General features: G+C 42.0%; 1 protein-coding gene and 2 pseudogenes across 7 annotated transcripts in view; 1 reads left to right on the top strand and 2 right to left on the bottom strand.

Annotated features, from left to right (window-relative positions):
- The window catches only part of LOC102413394 (protocadherin alpha-C2), a 195,043-nt gene that overhangs the window by 40,766 nt on the left and 133,346 nt on the right, over window positions 1–20,931 (bottom strand). Inside the window, exon 1 of one of the 7 annotated variants that reach the window (XM_025292550.3) lies at window positions 7,363–10,626. The exons of 5 other annotated variants lie outside the window; for them this stretch is intronic. In XM_025292550.3, coding sequence (XP_025148335.1) covers window positions 7,363–9,915 — 2,553 coding nt within the window. In that variant the 5' untranslated portion in view covers window positions 9,916–10,626. Of the gene's footprint in view, window positions 1–7,362; window positions 10,627–20,931 lie in introns of those variants that run through there. One more of the 7 variants, XM_025292549.3, reaches the window with a different exon arrangement.
- The window catches only part of LOC123466159, a 120,221-nt pseudogene that overhangs the window by 7,145 nt on the left and 92,145 nt on the right, over window positions 1–20,931 (bottom strand).
- On the top strand, window positions 18,531–19,900 carry LOC112586895 (annotated as a pseudogene).

Below are 20,931 nucleotides of genomic sequence, written 5' to 3' on the forward strand. Positions count from 1 at the left end.
AGTACATGAACCATGAGCTTCCAGATGTTCAAGCTGGATTTAGCAAAGGCAGAGGAAGCAGAGATCAAATTGCCAACATCCACTGGTTCATTGAAAAAGCAAGAGAGTTCCAGAAAAACATCTACTACTGCTTTATTGACTATGCCAAAACCTTTGACTGTGTGGATCACAATAAACTGTGGACAATTCTGAAAGAGATGGGAATACCAGACCACCTTACCTGCCTCCTGAGAAATCTGTATGCAGATCAAGAAGCAACAGTTAGAACTGGGCATGGAACAACAGACTGGTTCCAAATTGGGAAAGGAATACATCAAGGCTGTATAGTGTCACCCTGCTTATTTAACATATATGCAGAGTACATCATGAGAAATGCTGGACTGGATGAAGCACAAGCTAGAATCAAGATTGCTGGGAAAAATATCAACAACCTCAGATATGCAGATGACACCACCCTATGGCAGAAAGTGAAGAAGAACTAAAGAGCCTCTTGATGAAAATGAAAGAGGAGAGTGAAAAAGTTGGCTTAAAATTCAACATTCAGGAAACTAAGATCATGGCATCCAGTCCCATCACTTTATGGCAAATAGATGGGGAAACAGTGGTAGACTTTCTTTTTTTGGGCTCCAAATCACTGCAGATGGTGACTGCAGCCATGAAATTAAAAGATGCTTGCTCCTTGGGAGGAAAGTTATGACCAACCTAGACAGCATATTAAAAAGCAAAGACATTACTTTGCCAACAAAGGTCCGTCTAGTCAAAGCTATGGTTTTTCCAGTAGTCGAGTATGGATGTGAGAGTTGGGACTATAAAGAAAGCTGAGCACCGAAGAATTGATGCTTTTGAACTGTGGTGTTGAAGAAGACTCTTGAGAGTCCCTTGGACTGCAAGGAGATCCAACCAGTCCATCCTAAAGGAAATCAGTTCTGAATATTCACTGGAAGGACTGATGCTAAAGCTGAAACTCCAATACTTTGGCCACCTGATGCCAAGAACTAACTCATTTGAAAAGACCCTGATGCTGGGAAAGATTGAAGGCGGGAGAAAAAGGAGACAACAGAGGATGAGATGGTTGGATGGCATCACCAACTTGATGGACATGAGTTTGAGCAAGATCCAGGAGTTGGTGATGGACAGGGAAGCCTGGCATGCTGCAGTCCATGGCGTTGCAAAGAGTTGGACATGACTGATCGACTGAACTGAACTGACTGTGAAAGTCTGTGTTTTAAATAAATTTGCATGGAATGACAGATATACTTTTTTCTCTTTTTTAGTACTGACTGCCCCCAATATTGATTAATTTTAAAATGATATGAAATTAAAGGTAGAAAAATGTACATGGGTTTCATCTGAACTTGGTTAAACTTGGAAAAATTGAAGCTGATAGGTTGACTACTGATATGCCTGATACAATGAGACATATGTTTAGTTCTCTAATACTTGGATGGTACATCCCTGGGCTTTGCTTAAGTTCTATAGGTAAAAGGCCCCAGTATGTTGTTTCAAAGAGTAGTCCTTCAGTAGAATAAGTCACAAAATTCCAGAAGTGGAAAAGCTGAATTAAGTAGTTCATGCAGATGATATAGTATTGAAGAACAAGAATCCATTTAAATTTCTATCAAGATTATAGCTGAGATTTCATTTACCCTGTAGTGGTATTATTTATTATTTATACTATGCAATATTTGAGCTACAAAAGAGTGAATCACCTTTTCCAGGACAGATACTCTATGCCATTCATAAAATCATAGGACTACTCAGTGAAGTAAATGCTATCTTCTTATCATGGAAATCCATGAAGCTATCAATAAATGGTTGTCTGAGAAACAAAACTACACATAGCATCTTCTTTTCCTTCCTAGTAGGAATCTATTAAAGATGTATCCACTGCAAATTTTTCAGTGATATTTTATGAACACTAATATAAATTATGATAGGCAAAACCCAAAAATAGCCTCCAGGATCCCTACACCCTGTGTGAATGCCCTGTATAATCTCCAAGACTGAATATGATGGGCCTTACTCCATGATTAAGTCATACTATATGGCACAGTTGGCTTTGAAAAAAGGGAGATAATATAGGTGGTGATGATCTAATCATTCCAGTCTTTTAAATCTGGGTGTAGAGATCAGAGACAGAAATCAGAGACATCTGAAGCATGAGAGGGAGTCCACAAGAGAAAATATCCTCCACTGTCAAAATATTCTCCAGCTCTGAAGATGGAGGGGGCCGTGGGGCCCCCTGTAAGAAAAGGGGTCTGTGGGGTCCCCTTCTTTCCCTGTAAGAAAACAGGGAGCTCAGTCCTCAAGGAACTGCATTCTGTCCAACAACTTGAATGAACTTGGAAGCAGATTCTTTCTTGGAGTGTCCAAGAGAGAACTCAGCCTGGCAGACATGTTCCTTTCAGCCTTGTGAAAACCTGAGCAGAGAAGCCAGCCACAATGGGCAGGTAACAATTGAGTATTAGTTTTAACCACTAATCTGTGGTGACTTGTTACAAAGCAATAGGAAATGAATACATAAAACTGTTGGTCGTCAAGGCAAAAAGGAATCTAACATTGAAAATAATCACGAATAAAATAATCATATTAGTCTTCTCATAAATCAAAATGAAAAGATAATAAGTATGAGATTTCTAGGTGAATTGTGATCACACTCAGTGGCTCAGTCATGTCTGACTCTGTGCGACCTCATGGACTGTAGCCTGCCAGGCTTCTCTGTCCATGGGATTCTCCAGGCAAGAACACTAGAGTGGGTTGCCATTCCCTCCTCCAGGGGATCTTCCTGATCCAGGGATTGAACCCTCCACTAGTGCCTCCTGGGAAGCCCCTCTAGGTGAATAGTTACTTCTAAAAACAGTCATTTATAACCTTAATCCACAGAGCAGGAAAATAAAGTACACATAACTTTGTACAACAGACAATGCTAGGTCTGCTTAACTCTGGATGCACAGCCTGTGAGCAGTTATTTTTTCACTCACAGTTTCACTTCCCTGGAGCCTAGAGTTTTGACCCTGCAAGGCCAGAAAGGAACCAGTGTTGCTCATGTGCCAAGGAACTAATATTCTTCTTAAATTTTTGTGATTTTGGAGATTTCTTCACATTTGTCAAATTCAAATCCTCGAAAGAAAAAAGGTTGCATAATTTTTAGGCTAGCATATTTAAAACACTGCAGAGGAATTCTCTTGACCTTTGATTTTTGAAATCATGCTTTTAGATTAAAATACTCAAAATATTATCATACGAATAAGCCAAATTTATATTCATACTATAATATGCACAGGAACATGGAGCCAGGTGAAATTTACAAAAGTCACATTCGAAGACATCTGTAAATCCCCACAGTTCAGCTAAACCTCTGGCTTGCTGGTGGTAATTTTTCCTCAAACATTTGCAAACTGACATCATCCTGACCTCTCACTGAGAGCAAAACTTGGTGGCCAACCAAGGCAAGTATCCAGAATCGACTCTGCTATTCTGTCAAACAGACAGCATGCCAATAGACAATTTATAATATGCCAGGCTGTGTCCCTGCAGAGTGTTCTGAGTTAGACCAGATGCCCGTGTGCAGGCTCACTCCTGGGTCAGTACAAAGGGTAGGCCAATGACATTCAAGCTACAGTAAACAGATTTCTTCAACAATCAGAATATGTGCAAGATAAAGAGACTGAGAGGAGCTCAGCCATAATTCCATCTGGCTCAGCTGATCTGTAGAAAAGGGGAGGAAGAGGGTAATGAGAATACATTATTGTATTCTTAGACCAAAGAAACCTTTTCTCACAACAGCCCTGTAAGCAAGACAGAAATGGCAAACAAAACAGCCCCACCCATTCAAAAGTGACCATATGAGGATGAGACATTGAAATGGAAGCTCAGACACAATTTCTTTGCCTATTTTGACCACTGTGCGGTTTTTAATGAATTCACTATAATGGCACTTTACACGAAGTGTACATTCTGATCCAGGGCAGAGTCAGTCACCAGCTAGAAGAGTCAGTCCTGTGGGAAATAAATTAGGTGCCACTGAAAGGAGGGTTACTTTCCAGGTTACTACATCTGGAATTAGAGTGAGTATGTACATACAGCAGCAAAAATAACTGAAGATTTGGCGACTCCAAATTGCTTTAAAATAAGTGAAAGTGAATGTAAATATACCTCGTTCCTGCTACTCTCTTGTGATTTCTACATCTTGGGCCAACCAGTCCCAGTGAGGCCCAGCTGGACAATTCTGACCAGAGCGCTCAGAGTGACTCCTCAGCAGTCACAAGTGCAAGGACCACAAGGGCACAGAATCCACATAAGCTTTGGTTTCTTTTCTTGGTGATTCTGAAGAGGATGCCAACTACATTCAATACTAGGTTTTCAGATCTCTCCAAAGAAAAATTCTGCCCCATTGTTAAACAGTTACTCCAAAAACCTCACTGCACAAGTGGCTCATGAAATAAACTCACTGGGGGATAAAATCTACCGAAAGATTAGTCTGGTGTTAAATACTGATATTTAATAAGCAACAAGAGAAACTAGAGAAAGTATGAAGATAAAAGATCTGTTGAACAGGTTTTATCAATGGTAAAACAAATAAAAATATGCTAGTTTGGTAGTAACATTTTTTACTCACTGATCCTCCCATTGGTGACCTACTTTTATGCAAAGAATTCCTCTTTTTCCAGAGCAGTTAAGTGACACTACTAGGTGAACCAGCAGTAGCCTAAATGCCTGAGTATCCCATAGCAACAGGAATATAAACAATGAGACTTCTATCTACAACATTTCAAACAGCAGTCTTTAGAGTTAGACAGATATGACTTAAAATACCACTAGTAGAGTGACTGTGTATGTTACTTAACCTCTGTTTCCTCATATGCTAGATGTTGATAAGTATTTGTTTAATATATGACTTACAGGTAATGAAACCATACATATATTGCAGTACAGAATATTTTTATATATAGCTGGGTGGTCAGTGAGCACAAATTCCTGATTCATCTTTTCCAGTCCCCAACTAATTTTAGGCACATGGAATTAATTGCACCCCAGGACTCTCCTGCCATCTGAAAGGACTGGGTAGAGAAGACAGAAAGCCTAACGTAAGAATTTAACAGGTTGATCTAGCAGTGATGACTTTCAGCGTTGAGTGGTTTCTGTCCCCATTTTGCCATGCTATGACAACATGACTCACTCTCCCTGTGTAACCACAAGTATTCCAGGAGCTGCAGATAGGCACTGAATTTCCAGAAGTGTCTGGCAAAAATTTGCCATTATTAAAATCAAGCATCTCCTGGCAAAATCCCACAGGAGTAAGCACTTTTCTGACATAATTTTCTCCCTAGATTAAAGATTTGTGAACCAAAGCACATATTAACACACAGGTCAGTGTGAGACAGAAATAGTTCACATATCAAATTGTCCCAAGCTTTGAGTCAGGAGAGGGAGGGTAACAGTTCACTCCCCTCGCTTCTGGCTCACAGCTGGTAGCAAAGCTCGCCTGCCCTGCTCTCTGTAGAGAGGCCCACGAAGACTTCTCAGTAATTTGTTCAGCAAATGTCTACAGCATCCTTATTTAAAATTAAGCCCTTCTGCTGCTGCTGCTAAGTCGCTTCAGTCGTGTCCAACTCTGTGCGACCCCATAGACAGCAGCCCACCAGGCTCCCCTGCTGCTGCTGCTAAGTCACTTCAGTCGTGTCCGACTCTGCTACATGCTGCCACAAGCTATGATCTAAAGAATTCTAGAAACTCCTTGATTCCCCACCCCCTGTTCTTAATCAGCAATCTGCCTCTGGTGACTGCTCAGCATTGACTAACACCAGGCTCTTCAGATAAATCTACCTTCAATGTACATGGAAATTCTCTCAATCCATCTCTGTTCTACTCTGTGCTTATATATTAATTTCCTGAAGATGAGCATGAATTTAGAATGTGAAACTATGGATAAAAAGACAACAATATGTCAATGAAAACACATCACAAAAATATAGGAGGGATAAATACTATTAATTCATTTTGCAGTACCTCTGAAAGTCCTAGCTACAAAGTAGTTGTTTGGGAAGAAATAATTTATCACTATTTATGAGATAAAATTTTGACTTCTGAAATCCTATTTAAAGTATCACAGAAAATTCATGTGGAGACAAACACACTACACAAAACACATGCAGTATCCAACATATACATCCTTCATATAATGAGCAAACTAGCCTTATGCCTACTTAAGACTTAAAACCAGTGTATCTACCAACACCTGTCCTTTGTGTACAATAAGTCCCACTTTCCAAGGCTTTTGTAGCTACATTCAGCAAATGAATGTGTGCTTTGGAACATACTGAAGTATTATTTAAAGTATTATCATTTAAGTGAAAGACAGGAGGGCCTTGAAGAGGCTGCTTCACATCTCATCAAAACCGTAGAAACTGTTAAGAGGGAATCAGACCACACTTACTCTAAATGCAGGGAAATCCTCTTACAATGAGTTCACACAATGCCAAGAAAGGTGACTAAGGGCAGTATTCTTCCCCCCTTTCTTTCTCCCCAACCCCAGCTTGTCCCAGGCTTCACCATACCCTCACATCCCTAGTCCACTCATTCTAACATCTCCATGGCCGAACCTGACAAATTGGTTCTTGGCCTTACCATCATTCATCTCCTCTGACAGCCCCTACAGAAGAGTTACCACAGCAAACAGCCAAAACAAACTTGGACTTTGAGGGGGGGGTGTCCACATTCTATGGTCTCATCAACTCTGATAAGAGTTCCTAGCAGATCATATCACATTAGTACAATGCAAAACTAATATTAGAAATATTAACTGGATTAACTAATATGAACTAATATCCAGAAATATTAACTAGAAACTTTACACTGTAGATAGTCCAAGGTATAAATAGTATAGAAAGCATACAGAGGCGACCACCATAACCCTGAAGTCTAAGAACTTTTAAAAAACAACACTCCTCTAGGGTTTCAAAAGAGAACTTTCCCTGTAGATGACACGGCACAAGCCCTTCCTCCTTGAGTCTCATAACATCACTCCCTATAGCACCATCTTATTCTCGGGCCTATTCTATTTCTCTACAAAGCTGTACTTGAACATCACACGATTAAGACAAACCCTCATTTCTCAAACAATTTTATAGTCAAGTCTTCATATATCTGAAGAGAAAGGGGAAATGAAAACAATTCTCTAGTGCTATATTTCTAGAGAGGAAAACACATTCGATTATAACCCAGTCACAGGTACGACATATACTCAGTTTACCAGATAACGCTTGTCATTGCTAATAACTCAATAAAGCCAACTACATGATAGTGGTGGAGGGGGCTGAAAAATGCATGACTTTGTGGAAGACCCCTTGACTACCATCTCACCTCATTTTGAGAAACAGCTTCATTTTTTAGTATAATCAGGTTCCCAGCACTCTGCCCGCTTTGGCCTGTGAGGTGCCTGCTGTCACCTGCCGCTGCTTGGGCTCCCCCAGGTCCCGGTCCTGTCTGTGCCCCTGTGTTGTAGAACATGAAGGTATCGCTCCCTGAGCCTGCTGTCAGACAGGCCTTGTAGCAGTAGGTCTTGGTGAGGGAGCCGTTCCCTCGCACTTCGATGAAGTGAGGCTGCACTTTGAGGCCAGGAGGTATCCTGGCGTCAATGTTGTTGTTGGCCTGCTTGTAGAGTTCTGCAGGGCACCTCTCCCTCACTCCACAGAAGCCTCCACAGCACGTGGTGCCATAAGCAGTGTAGCGGCAGCACTTGATGATGCTCAAAACAATGATTGTCAAAAGAAATATAAAAGACACTGTGCTTAGTGCTATTATGAGATAAAGGGTAATTTCAGAGTATGTCCGAGGACTTTTCACGTGTCTCTGAGTGTCAGGGAGGATTCTGGAAACCCTGTCCACCACAGCTACTGTAATGGCCACAGAGGCTGACAACGAGGGCTCTCCATTATCTCGGACCACCACAGTCAGGTTGAAAGTGGTTCCAGTCTCGTCTCCCATCTTCCTGGTAGTCCTAATTTCTCCTGTGTGGAGCTCTACTTTAAAGAGGTCCAGGTCAGAAATCTGGGACAGATGGTAAAAGAGCCAAGCATTTTGCCCAGAATCTGAGTCCATGGCTATGACTTTAGTGACCAGGTAGCCAGCAGGGGCAGTTCGAGGCACCATTTCAATGGCTACTGATGAATTGGTTGAGGTAGGGTACAGGATGTGAGGGGCATGGTCATTCACGTCCACTACATACACATTGACGGTCACAGTGCTGCTCAGTGGTGGGCTCCCATTGTCTCGAGCCTCCACAATCACAAAAAACTCCCGAAACTTCTCATAATCAAAGGAGTTGACAGCATAAAGGCTGCCACTGGCACTGTTAATGGAGACATAGGAGGTGACCGGCAGCCCTTGAACTTCCCTCTCCAGGAGGGAGTAGGTCACCTCCGCATTCTCCTTTTCATCTGGGTCCGTGGCTTGCACAGTGCAGAGCAATACCCCTGGCAAATTGTTCTCCTCGATATAGATGGAGTAGGAGTCCTTTGGGAAGCTGGGGGGATTGTCATTGATGTCAGAGATCTCAACCTGCAGTGTCCGCTGGGACGTGAGCTGTGGTACTCCTCCATCAGTGGCAGTCACTGTGATGTTGTAGGCAGCCACCCGCTCCCGGTCCAGGGGTCCACTCACCACCAGTGTGTAGGAGTTTCCAAAACCATTCAGTCGGAAAGGCAGTGCGGCCTCCAGGCCCAGGCTCACTTTCCGGTTGGGACCCGAGTCTTGGTCATTGACACTGAGAAGGGCCACAACAGTGTTGGGGGCAGCGTCCTCAGGCACCGGGCTGTACAGATCCGTGAGCACCACCTCTGGTGCGTTATCATTCACGTCCACGATATCCACCAGTACCTTGCAGTGACCCACCATGGGCACCGGACCCCGGTCAGTTGCCTGCACATAGATCTGGTAGGAGGAGGCCTCCTCGTAATCCAGCGCTCCGCTGACGCGCACTTCCCCCGTGCTGGCGTCGATGCTGAAGAGCTGTCTCTCCCGGTCCGACGTGTAGCTGCTCAAGGAGTACGTGAGCTCGCCATTGGAGCCCTCATCCGGGTCGGAGGCATTCAGCTTCACCACTAGCGTGCCTGGGGGCGAGTCCTCTCGAAGGTGGACGCGGTAAGTGGACTGGTCGAAAGCGGGAGAATTGTCGTTAGTGTCCAGGACTCGCACCGAGATCTGCGCCGTGCCGGAGCGGGCTGGGCTGCCCCCGTCCACAGCTGTGAGAACCAGGTGGTGCAAGACTGCCTGCTCGCGGTCTAGGCCCTTCCGCAGCAGCAGCTCCAGCACCTTACTGTTCTCTTGCAGGGGTTTCAGGTCCAGCTCGAAGTGCTCATTGGGGCTGAGCTCGTAGGTCTGCACCGAGTTGGTGCCCACGTCGGGGTCCTGGGCGCTCTCTATGTGAAAGCGCGCTCCAGGGGCCACCGATTCGCTTACCTGCAGCTGGTAGTCGGGCCGCGGGAAGCGGGGCGAGTTGTCGTTGATGTCCAGCACCTCCACCTCCACGGCGCTCACCGCCACCGGGCTGTGCGCCAGCACTTCCAGGCTGAGCAGGCAGCGAGGCCGCTGCTCGCACAGCGCCTCCCGGTCAATGCGCTCGTTGACGAAGAGCGCTCCATTGGTCAGGTCCAGCTCCAGGTAGCGCGGGCTGGGCGCACCCAGGTGGTGGATGCGCAGGCAGCCCGGCCCCAAGCGCCGCAGCTCCAACCCCAGCGCACGAGCCACGTTGCCCACAGGCGCGCCGGGTGCCTGCTCCTCCGGCACCGAGTATCGCAGCTGGGAGGCCGCTGGGCCCGGCAGCAGCAGGAGAAGCTGCAACAGCGGCAGCCAGGACATGGGCGGCTGGAGTCGCAGATGCACTCTCTCCCCGGGTCTGATGCCCGCCAGCTCCATAGCCACCGGCCACGGCGGAGGCAGCCGGGCAGGGCCGGAGGCAGCAGCTTCCCCAGCCTTGCTCCACGCCCCGGCCGCGCCTCCGCCTCCGCTCGTGCCGCCCAACGCCCGCTCCCCCACACCTCACGTGCCAGCAAACGCTAGCAAATGCCGGGGGCCGCTCCCCTCGTGGGCCCTCCGGAGGGCTCCTGGCCCCGCCGCCAGCCCTGACTCCCCATATCCCAGCTCTTCCGCTCGCCACCGAGTCGCTCTGCCTGGCTTCGCTTCCTTGCCGCCGCCGCCGCCGCTGGTCCAGGGGGAGGGAAGAGGAAGCAGAAGGGGAGGGGGAGGAGTGCTCAGCAAGTCCGGCTCCGATTCCGCACCGAGGTGGCGGACGGCGACCGACCCGGTCAGCCCAGTCGCTCCGACCACTCCAGCCCCAGCTCCTGCACGCCGGACCCGCCGGATCCCGGCAGACCGCGGGAACACGGCCACTCCCTTTCTCCCTGCCCCCACTGTCCTGTTCAGCCCGTCTCCACGGTCCCTCGGCTGCTGCACGGGTCTTGTAAGCAGATTCTAGGAAAGACTGCTAAATCTCTAGGACTCGAGCTATCAGCTCCCAGGAAAAGATTTCCAAGCGCAATTCAAGAAAATACACCGAGGGCCTCAGCTAAGTACTGGTATCTGGGCGGCGGCTTCACGTTCAAAGAAACAAACGCCAGAGAGGCACTCTGGAGGATGAGGAGGATTATTTCTCTGACCCCAGCATTTTCCCTGAATACTCCTAAATACTGCAGAAAGTGTTCAACTTCTAGAGCAGAGGGAGGGGGTGGGAAGTGCTGTCCTCTTTCGCGGAGCAGACCTAAAACTAGCATCCTGGGATCCAACACTCGATTCTGCTCCTGGCCGAATGGCCTTTACTTTGATTGTGTGCCTTGGCAAATAACAAATATTTCAGGTTTTAAAATTCTTTAAAATATTGGTTCCATGAGGCTGCAGGCTAAGTTCTTACTTGACCACTTTTGATTATAGTGGGGAGAATCTGGTAAAATTTTAAAGTGTTTCTTCCTTCAAGCTTTTCCTCATTTTACTTCAAATCTTTATCATTTATCACCCAAAACATTTTCTTTGTTCTTTCAAGTGATTTAATATTTTTTCTTTAATGGATGACAATGTCAAGAGCCTGCAAAACCATTACATTAAGATTGTTACTCTTGATTTCCCAAGCCTGTCCAGAAGTTGGAATCCATTAATGCTTTGCAGTGAAAAGTCTGCTGTTATTAAGCAAAATGTGGGAGGTTAGGATTTATCTTACACTACCAGGCAACAATTTCAATGGCTGCAGCTCATATTCCATAAATACGAGGCTCCCCTACACCTGCTGGTCTCTGCAGGTGTAATACACACCTTGTATTGCTGCAGAGGCAACAAAAGGATAACCAATTGCCTTCAGTGAACAGAAAGGCAGAAGGATCAGAAAAAGCCTTTCTGTGCTGTGTCATTGCCTCTTCTTCTCAGTTCTGAGCATCCACTTTCCCCAGGCCTTCTCATCTATTCTACAAGAGTTTAAAACTCATTGCCCCATTTGTTAAAAAAAAAAGCACTCACTCCTCTTCTTTCAGCATCCTCTCACCCCTTGATCTTCTGCTGTGGGTCATTTCCTAGCTATGAACTGCAACAAAACTAGAACAAGACCTGACATTTGACATGCTTTGCTCCTTCAGGGGGTGAAGGGGCCAAGGCACCCAGGTTTAAAGGCCTGGACTAGGGCATCTCTTCTTCCCACATACCAGGTGCACCCTCTGACAACTCCACAACCTAACTCATTTTATTCCAGAGAAGCTCCCAGCTTCCTTCTATCTCTTCCTTCTATGTCTTCCATGTGCTGCTTCTTATTTGCCCTCTTTGTTCCCTTAAGGGTGCAGAGAGGGAAGTAATTTCCATCGCATTCTAATTCTATCTCCTTTCCTAGGCCTCTGGCTTCTCCCTCTGTCAGCTTCCTTCCAAAATGTCCCTATAGTAACTCTGTCTCTGTTTGCTGTGGTAATTTGATCTCAGAAAGCCTTAAACTTTCAAGTGCATGAATTGTAGGTCTGGCCTATGTCTTCACCCATTACTTATTTCTGAAAATAAATGGCTTATAAGTGGAATCAAGTTATAAGTTGTCAGGAAGAATGACCTTTTCTTCCCTCATCTCCTCCCAGGCTTTCATAGTCACTGCCACCTCTGCCCACAGCTCGGGAACCTGGTCACTAGGCACTGACCATGCATGGACCTGTGCCCCTGACAAGATCACAGGCTCTTAAGGAAGAGATGAAAATGACAGAGGTTTGGTAACGTTTTTAATGGAAGCCCCCAAGTGTCAACTCAGGAGAAAAATCAGGCCTCTTCTCTTAGTAATCTTGTCATCTTCCAGCAAGGACATCTGCCAGGTTGTCCATCTTGATGTGTCAGGATCATAAGCTTCAGCTAGTGCTCACTCCCTCAATGGCTGAGAAGGCAAACAGCACCAGTGCAAATCAGCCACCTTTTCAAAGATACACTGAAGAGATGGTGTACTCTGTATTTGGCACTACAATGATTTAGTTCCTCATATATTGTACATGTCTCATGCCAACCTTACTAGTTATTGGAATGGGATTGTTTAGACTGCTGGCAGGTGCCCTGTCCATGAATATTAGTACTAATGCCTCAGCCACACCACTATGCAGTCCTTCCTTTCCTCAGACCTTCAAGAACCTCTACAGAAAAGCAGAGTAGCACAGTGTAGTAATACAGATTTTGAAGTCAGTCACACCCCTGCCAATGACTAACCATGTGGCCTTGGTCATGTTATATAACTTAAACTTTAGCTTACTCATTATAATTGGGGAAGACAATTTTAAGTAAACTCATAGAATCATTACAATTACATGAAATGATGTATACAAAACAATCTTAGGGAGATTAAAGAGGTACAAACTTCCTCTTATAAAATAAGTCACAAGTATGAAACATACAATATGGGAATATAGTCAATAATAATGTGATATCTCTGTATAGTGACAAATGCTAACTAGACTTATTGTGGTGATCATTTTGTAACACAGAAATATTGAATCACTGTGTTGTGTGCCAGAAATTAGCATAGTGCTGTATGTCAATTATACTTCACAAACACACAAACTCATAGAAGAAGAAATTAGATTTATGGTTACCAGAGGTGAGAGGGTAGGAGAGGGGGAGTTAGATGAAGCCAGTTAGAAGATGGGCTTCATACAAACTGCCAGTTAGAAGGTAAGTACTAGGGATATAATGCACAAGATGATAAATAATATAATTGATACTACTATATATTATATATGAAAGCTGTTAAGAGAGTAAATCCTAAGAGTTCTCATCATGAGGAAAGAAATTTTCTTTTTCTTTCATTTTCTATCTATATGAGAAACTGGATGTTCATTAAACATTGTAGTAATTATTTCATGATGTATGTAACTTAAATCATCATGCTGTACACCTTAAACTTATACAATGCTGTATGTCAGTTATATCTCAATAAAATTGGAAAGAGAAAAACAACCTACATAGTAATTGACAAATGTTATTATTATTATCATTATTATTGTTATTACCAAAATGCAACAACTTCTTATCATCAGATAACCTCCTTAATTGACAGTCTGTATATAGCATGGCCCTTTAAAGTATCGAACAAAGATTACCACCTGTAACTATGCCAGACGAAGTCGGTGATGATGGGGAAGATGAATATGTACCAAAGTTGAGTTTATCCTATATTTTGAAAACAAAAACCAGTCCTTTTCTATATCACCAAAGAAAAGGGACTTATGTCATAAGAATTCCTTCAAGGGATTTGTTTCCTCACAAGAGATTCACCTTTTTTAAGATACGTGAAAATATGCTAGCAACAGAGTACAGAACTGTTGCCAAACATGCTGTAATCTCTAACGCCCAGTGTAGAGATTGGCACAGAGGTACTTAATAATGTTTCTTGAACAGAACTAAATTTACAACTTCACTGTACAATTATCTCAAATAAAAAGAGCTTCATCTTTTCTCTCCCCCTTTCCAAATCTTATCTATATTTCAAGATCCATCTTAAAACCTACCTAATCCATGAAACATTGTCTATTCTAAACATAAGGTCTTTTTATCTCTCTAAATGCTGACATTCAGAATTCTAAACGTGTCATTTTTTAATTCATCCAAATGCTTTAATATTATTTCTTTATCTTAATTATAACCAACCTACAAGCAGAAGCCATGTTGTATGTGTCTTTATCTTCTTCACAGTGTAGGAAACCTCTCAATAAATAAGTGATGGGTGTTTCCACTTCTTCAGATCCTTTTTTAGCAGATATAAGAAGAGCTATCGCTTCCCTTTTTTCCCCCAGATCTCATGGTGAGAGGGTTCAACGGTCCACAATGATTTAACTTCCTTTAAAATTTGAAATTCAAAATATTCCAAACCTGGAACTAATTCTAAAGTTGCTGGACTCTTTAAGAAAGGATCTGCTCAGAATTATTTTATTATCACTCTTTCTACCTTATAATTATAAATTATATAAAAAAAAAGATATTCCCTGCTCATAACTAACAAAGAAAGTGACATGATATGAGAAGCACCACAAAAAAAAAAAAAAAACATGATTTTGTTTACCCCCATGTTAGCCAAGAACTCTGAAATAGTCTCCCTTAATTATATCCCTTAATTGTATCTGTGAAATGCATCTATCCTGAGGTCATTGGACACAGGAGCAAAACCAATCAGAACACAACCCAATTAAGCCTCTGAGAAAATACTGGTGCTCAGTGAACTCTCCTAATTCACATAAATTTTCCTTTATTATTAGTGTCATTACAAATCATTTTACTTTGGGGAAGCAAACAATCTAGAGTCTTTTGACCACAAGGTGTTCTCATTAGTTAGATCAGTCTTTGCGCTGACCATTATGGGAATATCTGTCAAATAGGGAAGGTTATAATTTTCAGTTTTAAGGTGTGTATTTATGTTGTTCCACCAACTGAGCACATGACATATAATTTAAAAACAGAGACAAATGAACATCCCAATGTTTAGTGTGGTCCAAAAGAGTTTAAAAATTCCATCTTGTTATAAAGGAACTGCACTTCTGATCTTTATACATCTTGAAAAGGAAAATGTTTACAAATATGATTATAGCATTCTTTACAGGTACAGCATCCAATGATTGGAGAGATAAAAAAAAGATTTTTCATTTAACATAATGGTTGAATTTTTTCCACAGTCCCTTTCCTCCAGAGGGAATGCATTAGCTTTTAGGGACAGATCCTTTAAGTCTTTAGTTCTAAGAAATTAATATACTGTTGATTCGAGACTGAGGCATCTGAAAATTGCTTACAATAAACAAAGGAACTCAAACTATCTTTGGATAAATAATAAAAAGGGAGAAATACACTAAGAGCTTGGGGCAGATAGTGTAATATAACAGATAAAATCAAACTATTCACTTATTAGAGAGCTTTGCTTCTCTATCACTATTTTCAATTGAGATGGCCTACCAAAAATCACAGAATGTTAAAGGTTGAGAGAAATTTAGAAAGTATCTCACCCAAATTCTTTACTTTTCATTGAGCAAAATGTTTAAGTGGAACTTGAACCTCAAGATCAGTGAGGAGATAGGAAACATAAAAGTGCTAAAAGTAAGCCAAGTAATAAATGATCTTCCAGAGTATTAGCGGAACTTACAGATGTGACTAGAGTACCAAATTTCCTATTTTTTTAAAAGTGCCATTGAGTCTGATATAAATTCCTTCAAAACTATTGCTACTAAAGTAACTGTTTTTGAGCACTTAGAGACAAAGGCATTCATACTAGGGACCACTTTGGCTTAACTGAAAACTGGTAACATCAAACCAACCACATAAACTTTTAAAAAAATCCACATGGGCATTTTAGATTTTCAATTGCTAGAATAATTGACAAGGAAAATGCTATAGGCACAGTCTATTTGGAATTCATGAAGACATTAAATAAAGTCCCCCAATATCTCCTTACAGACAAAAGGAAGGAAGGAAGGCTATGGACAGTATAATTAGATGATTTCATAATTATTTGGATAACAGTGACAAAAAGTGTTTATTAATGGAATATTTCAGCCTGAAAGGAGAATTCTTGTAGGTGACTGCAGAGATTCACCATTGGTCTTAGCACTTAGTTATTCAACATTTTATCAATGACTCAAAGCAAGGAAGCATAAATAGTCCACGCCAATCCAGCAACAAGTTGAGCTTTCTGGAATGAGAATACCAACTGCCTGGAGTAAGCCATGTTTCTAATTCACTAAAATTAGAACCAATATTCTATTTGAGACTCAATGCATGCCAGAAAATGGTAAGTTTGTATTTAAGTTAATTCCTGGCTTCCGGTATTGCCATTAAAACCTGTTCCAAGTTTCCATTCATCACTCAAGGCCTTTTATTTTAATAGAAAAACTTGTTTTGGCCCTGTTTCTCCTCTTCAATTCTTGGGATTTTAGCCATAGAATAAAATAAGACGGTAATTGGCACTAAAACAATACCCTTGTTCCCAAGTGGGTTTTAGCCAAAGCAGTCATCGATTTGTACACATTTTTTTTTTTAATTTCAAAAAATGTAGATATTGGTGAGGTACCTGGAATTGGAACTGTTTTCCAGGATTGACCTGTTTGGTCTAAATGAAGGTCACAGTGTCTTCTTTCTATACCCATTGTGTTTGCTGCTTGAAGAAAACAAACATATACCTCTACCTAAAAAGGGTGAATTCTCAAAAGTATCTGTTCATATATTCAGAGTATCAAGTAATTATTGGCTTTTTGGTTCCTCCTTGCCATGTTGATGCCTTAGCACTACGTTTACATATCATTTCTGTACATATTATTTCATTTAATGCTCACAAGAGCACAGTCCCCAGTCAGGTTGGTACTGATGAAGAAGATACCCAAAAGGTGAAGAAATTTAACAGAATCTTCAGGAAGCTCTTTTCCATGCCCTTTTTTCTTGAGCTAGAAATACCACCTCTGACCACTACACATGCACTCTTAGTTAAGAATTATGTTACTGCCTCCAGCGAAAAGTTCCAAGTATTTTATATGAGCTCCTATCCAATTCCTTTTACAACTATAATTTTTTGATCTTTTAGAGACTTCAGTTGGAATACACACACACACACACACACACACACACACACACACACACACACGTGTGTGTGCGTGCTAAGTCGCTTCAGTCGTATCTGACTCTGTGCAACCCTATGGACTATAGCCTGCCAGGTTCCTCTATCCATGGGATTCTCCAGTCAAGAATACTGGAGTGGGTTTTCATGCCTTCCTCCAGAGGATCTTCCCAACCCAGGGATCAAACCTGTGTCTCTTATGTCTCCTGCATTGGCAGACAGGTTATTTACCACTAGGGCCACCTGGGAAGCCTACACACGTGCACACACACACACACACACACTGGTTGGCCTTAGCAAAACTGCAATACAAAACAGATTTGTGTTTCATTTCTTCTTTCAGTACCATCTTCCCACCTACAATATTGTGCCTAAGTAATTGGGTTTTACAAATGAACCTCTTTTTTGGCCATACTACATGGTTTGCAGGATCTCATCTACAATATTCTGCCTAAGTAATGGGGTTTTACAAATAAATTGGCTTAGGGATCTTAGTTCCCTGACCAGGGGATGAACCTGGGCCCCCTGAAATGGAAGCACAGCATCCTAACCACCGGACGGCCAGGGAATTCCCAGACTTTTCTAATATCTCATTTGTGTATTTGTTGTGATGGATATTGTTACATAAATTCTTCAGCAGTTATGTGTACATTATAAGGTGGGTAAAATATAAATTCTCTAAATTAGCCAATTTAAGATGTATCCTGTGATATGAAAAGATCTTTAAGGTATTTTGATGAGCAATTACTGTTATCTAAAACTTTTATCAAAGTTAGAAACCTCTCAGAGTTCCAAGAGACTTATAGATTCTTCATTTTTGTGGTATCCTCAGAACTTTTTACAATGGATCTTTTAGGTGGTAAGATTCTAGGATTAAATTTCACTAGCAATTATAGACCCAACTTCACTTGAAGGTTTTTAATCACATCATATGCTTAGGTCATGCACCTAGGGAGGGTCCTCTTATAATAATTCTGCTTAATGTAAAACCAGACTCTTAAGATTCAAGATCTGGCTCCATTGTTTATTATGTGTCCTTGGGAAAGGTTTTCGCATGCTCTCTCTCTCTCTCTCTGTAGATCTCAGCTTAGTAAAATAAGGGAAAACAGTACTTACTACCAACAGTTTCTGCTAGGCATTTATTGAGATAAAGCATGTAAAATTTCCATTTTATGCATTTTCAATGATTATTAGCCAGAAAAAAAGAGGGCACAGCATAGGGATAGAAGTCTCATAAAATTATCAAAATAACCTGAGGAGAAAGGAGGGATGAGTGAAAAGAGCAAAACTCCAAGTTTCTGCATTCTCTTTTTACATTCTTGACTGATGGAATTGAGGAGAAAAATCTAGTACTGAGAAGAAAAATCTAGTACTGGTTCTGTTTATTTAGCATCTCTGATCTAATGGTCTCAAAGATCTTAAAATCACAGGATCCCCACCGGCTTGCCTAACCTCCATGGCCGACAAGGAAGCAGCCTTTGATGACGCAGTAGAAGAATGTGTGATCAATGAAGAATACAAAATATGGAAAAAGAACACTCCTTTTCTTTACAATTTGGTGATGAACCATGCTCTGGAGTGGCCTAGCCTAACTGCACAGTGGCTTCCAGATGTAACCAGACCAGAAGGGAAAGATTTCAGTATTCATCGACTTGTCCTGGAGACACACACACGTCAGATGAACAAAACCACCTTGTGATAGCCAGCATGCAGCTTGCTAACCATAATGCTCAGTTTGATGCTTCACACTACAACAGTGAAAAAGGAGAATTTGGGGGTTTTGGCTCAGTTAGTGGAAAAATTGTGTTAGAAATCAAGATCAACCTTGAAGGAGAGGTAAACAGGGCACGCTATATACCCCAGAACCCTTGCATCATTGCAACAAAAACTCCATCCAGTGATGTTCTTGGTTTTGGCTATACAAAACATCCTTCTAAACCAGACCCTTCTGGAGAGTGCAACCCAGACTTGCATCTCTGTGGACATCAGAAGGAAGGCTACAGGCTTTCTTGGAACCCAAATCTCAGTGGGCACCTACTGAGTGTTTCAGATGATCACACTGTCTGCCTGTGGGACATCAGTGCTGTCCCAAAGAAAGGGAAAGTTGTGGATGTGAAGACCATCTTCACAGGGCACACGGCAGTAGTAGAGGATGTCTCCTGGCATCTGCTCCATGAGTCCTCTTTGGGTCAGTGCTAATGATCAGAAACTCAATATCTGGGATACTCGTTCTAACAATACTTCCAAGCCAAGCCACTCAGTTGATGCTCACACTGCTGAAGTGAACTGCCTTTCTTTCAATCCTTATAGTGAGTTCATTCTTGCCACAGGATCAGCTGACAAGACTGTTGCTCTGTGGGATCTGAGAAGTCTGAAACTTAAGTTGCATTCCTTTGAATCACATAAGGATGAAATATTCCAGGTTCAGTGGTCGCCTCACAATGAGACTATTTTGGCTTACAGTGGTACTGATCGTAGACTGCATGTCTGGGATTTAAGCAAAATTAGAGAGGGACAATCCCCAGAAGATGCAGAAGATGGGCCACCAGAGTTGTTGTTTATTCATGGTGGTCACACTGCCAAGATATCTGATTTCTCCTGGAATCCCAACGAACCTTGGGTGATTTGTTCTGTATCAGAAGACAATATCATGCAAGTGTGGCAAATGGCAGAGAACATTTATAATGATGAAGACCCTGAAGAAAGTGTGGCTCCAGAAGGACAAGGATCTTAGATCATGTCTGCACTTTTTGGACTCCCCTGTTCTTTCTCTCAACTCTGAGATTGATTTAACACTGGTTTTGAGACACAGACTTTGTTTGGTTATCCCTCTATAATAAATTCCATCAACAATGTTATTAGTCCAAACAGAAGGTGTTTTCTAAATATTAACTGGTGGCTTCTTGATTCAGCAGAGCCACAGACTTATACTTAAATTTTCTTTAGGAATTTTCTAGTAACAGAGGTCTAAAAGTAGCCACAAAAAAGGAGGAGTATTGTGTGTGGTTATTTTTCTTCTTATGCTATACCCCCAAGTTTTTCAGACTCATTTAAGTAAAGGCTAAAGTGAGTAAGAAATAGAGCCAAGTGAGGTAGGTGTCTGAGCCATGAAGTATAAATACTACAAGATGTTGTTTTTATTCAGGAAATAGAGGAGATTCAAGTCATACAAATTCCTACATGCCGAACTTTCCAGGATGCACATTTTCTTACATAGACCAGTCCCCTCTCAGTTTCTTTAGTTAAGTCAAAACAATGTGTTCCTCCTTCCCCATATATTTTTGCTTGTTAGTGTATTTCTTGAGCTGTTTTAATATTATTTCTTTACTTTCTGTGAAATGGTTTTTTAAAAAAACTTGGGAATACCAAGTTGTAAAGGTATTCCTCTTTACAACATGGTTGTTAAAACCATGTTTTTACCTGACAGTTATACCACAGGTAGACTGTCCAGTTAAGTTGAAAAGAGTGATTCAATAGCTTGTATTTGTTTTTAAAATTAAATTAATCCTGGATAAGAGTTGCTTTTTTTTTTAAGGAGTCAGTCCTTGACCACTAGTTTGATACCATCTCAATTTTGGGTGACCTGTTTCACAGCAGGCCTGTTACTCTCCATGACTAACTGTGTAAGTGCTTATAATGGAATACATTGCTTTTCTACATTAAAAAAAAAGATCTTAATATCATTTAATTTATACATATACAACTTGAAGTGGGTTAATGCCTACTTTAGCCTTCCAGCCCTGAGTAGAAAAATATGTATACACACATGCATACCAAACTTTCCAATTAGTTAATACTTTAACTTGAGACTTTTTCTTTATCTAAATCTATTGGGGAATTTT

This window comes from Bubalus bubalis, chromosome 9 (assembly GCF_019923935.1).
Source record: "Bubalus bubalis isolate 160015118507 breed Murrah chromosome 9, NDDB_SH_1, whole genome shotgun sequence".
In the NCBI taxonomy this organism is placed as follows: domain Eukaryota; kingdom Metazoa; phylum Chordata; class Mammalia; order Artiodactyla; family Bovidae; genus Bubalus; species Bubalus bubalis.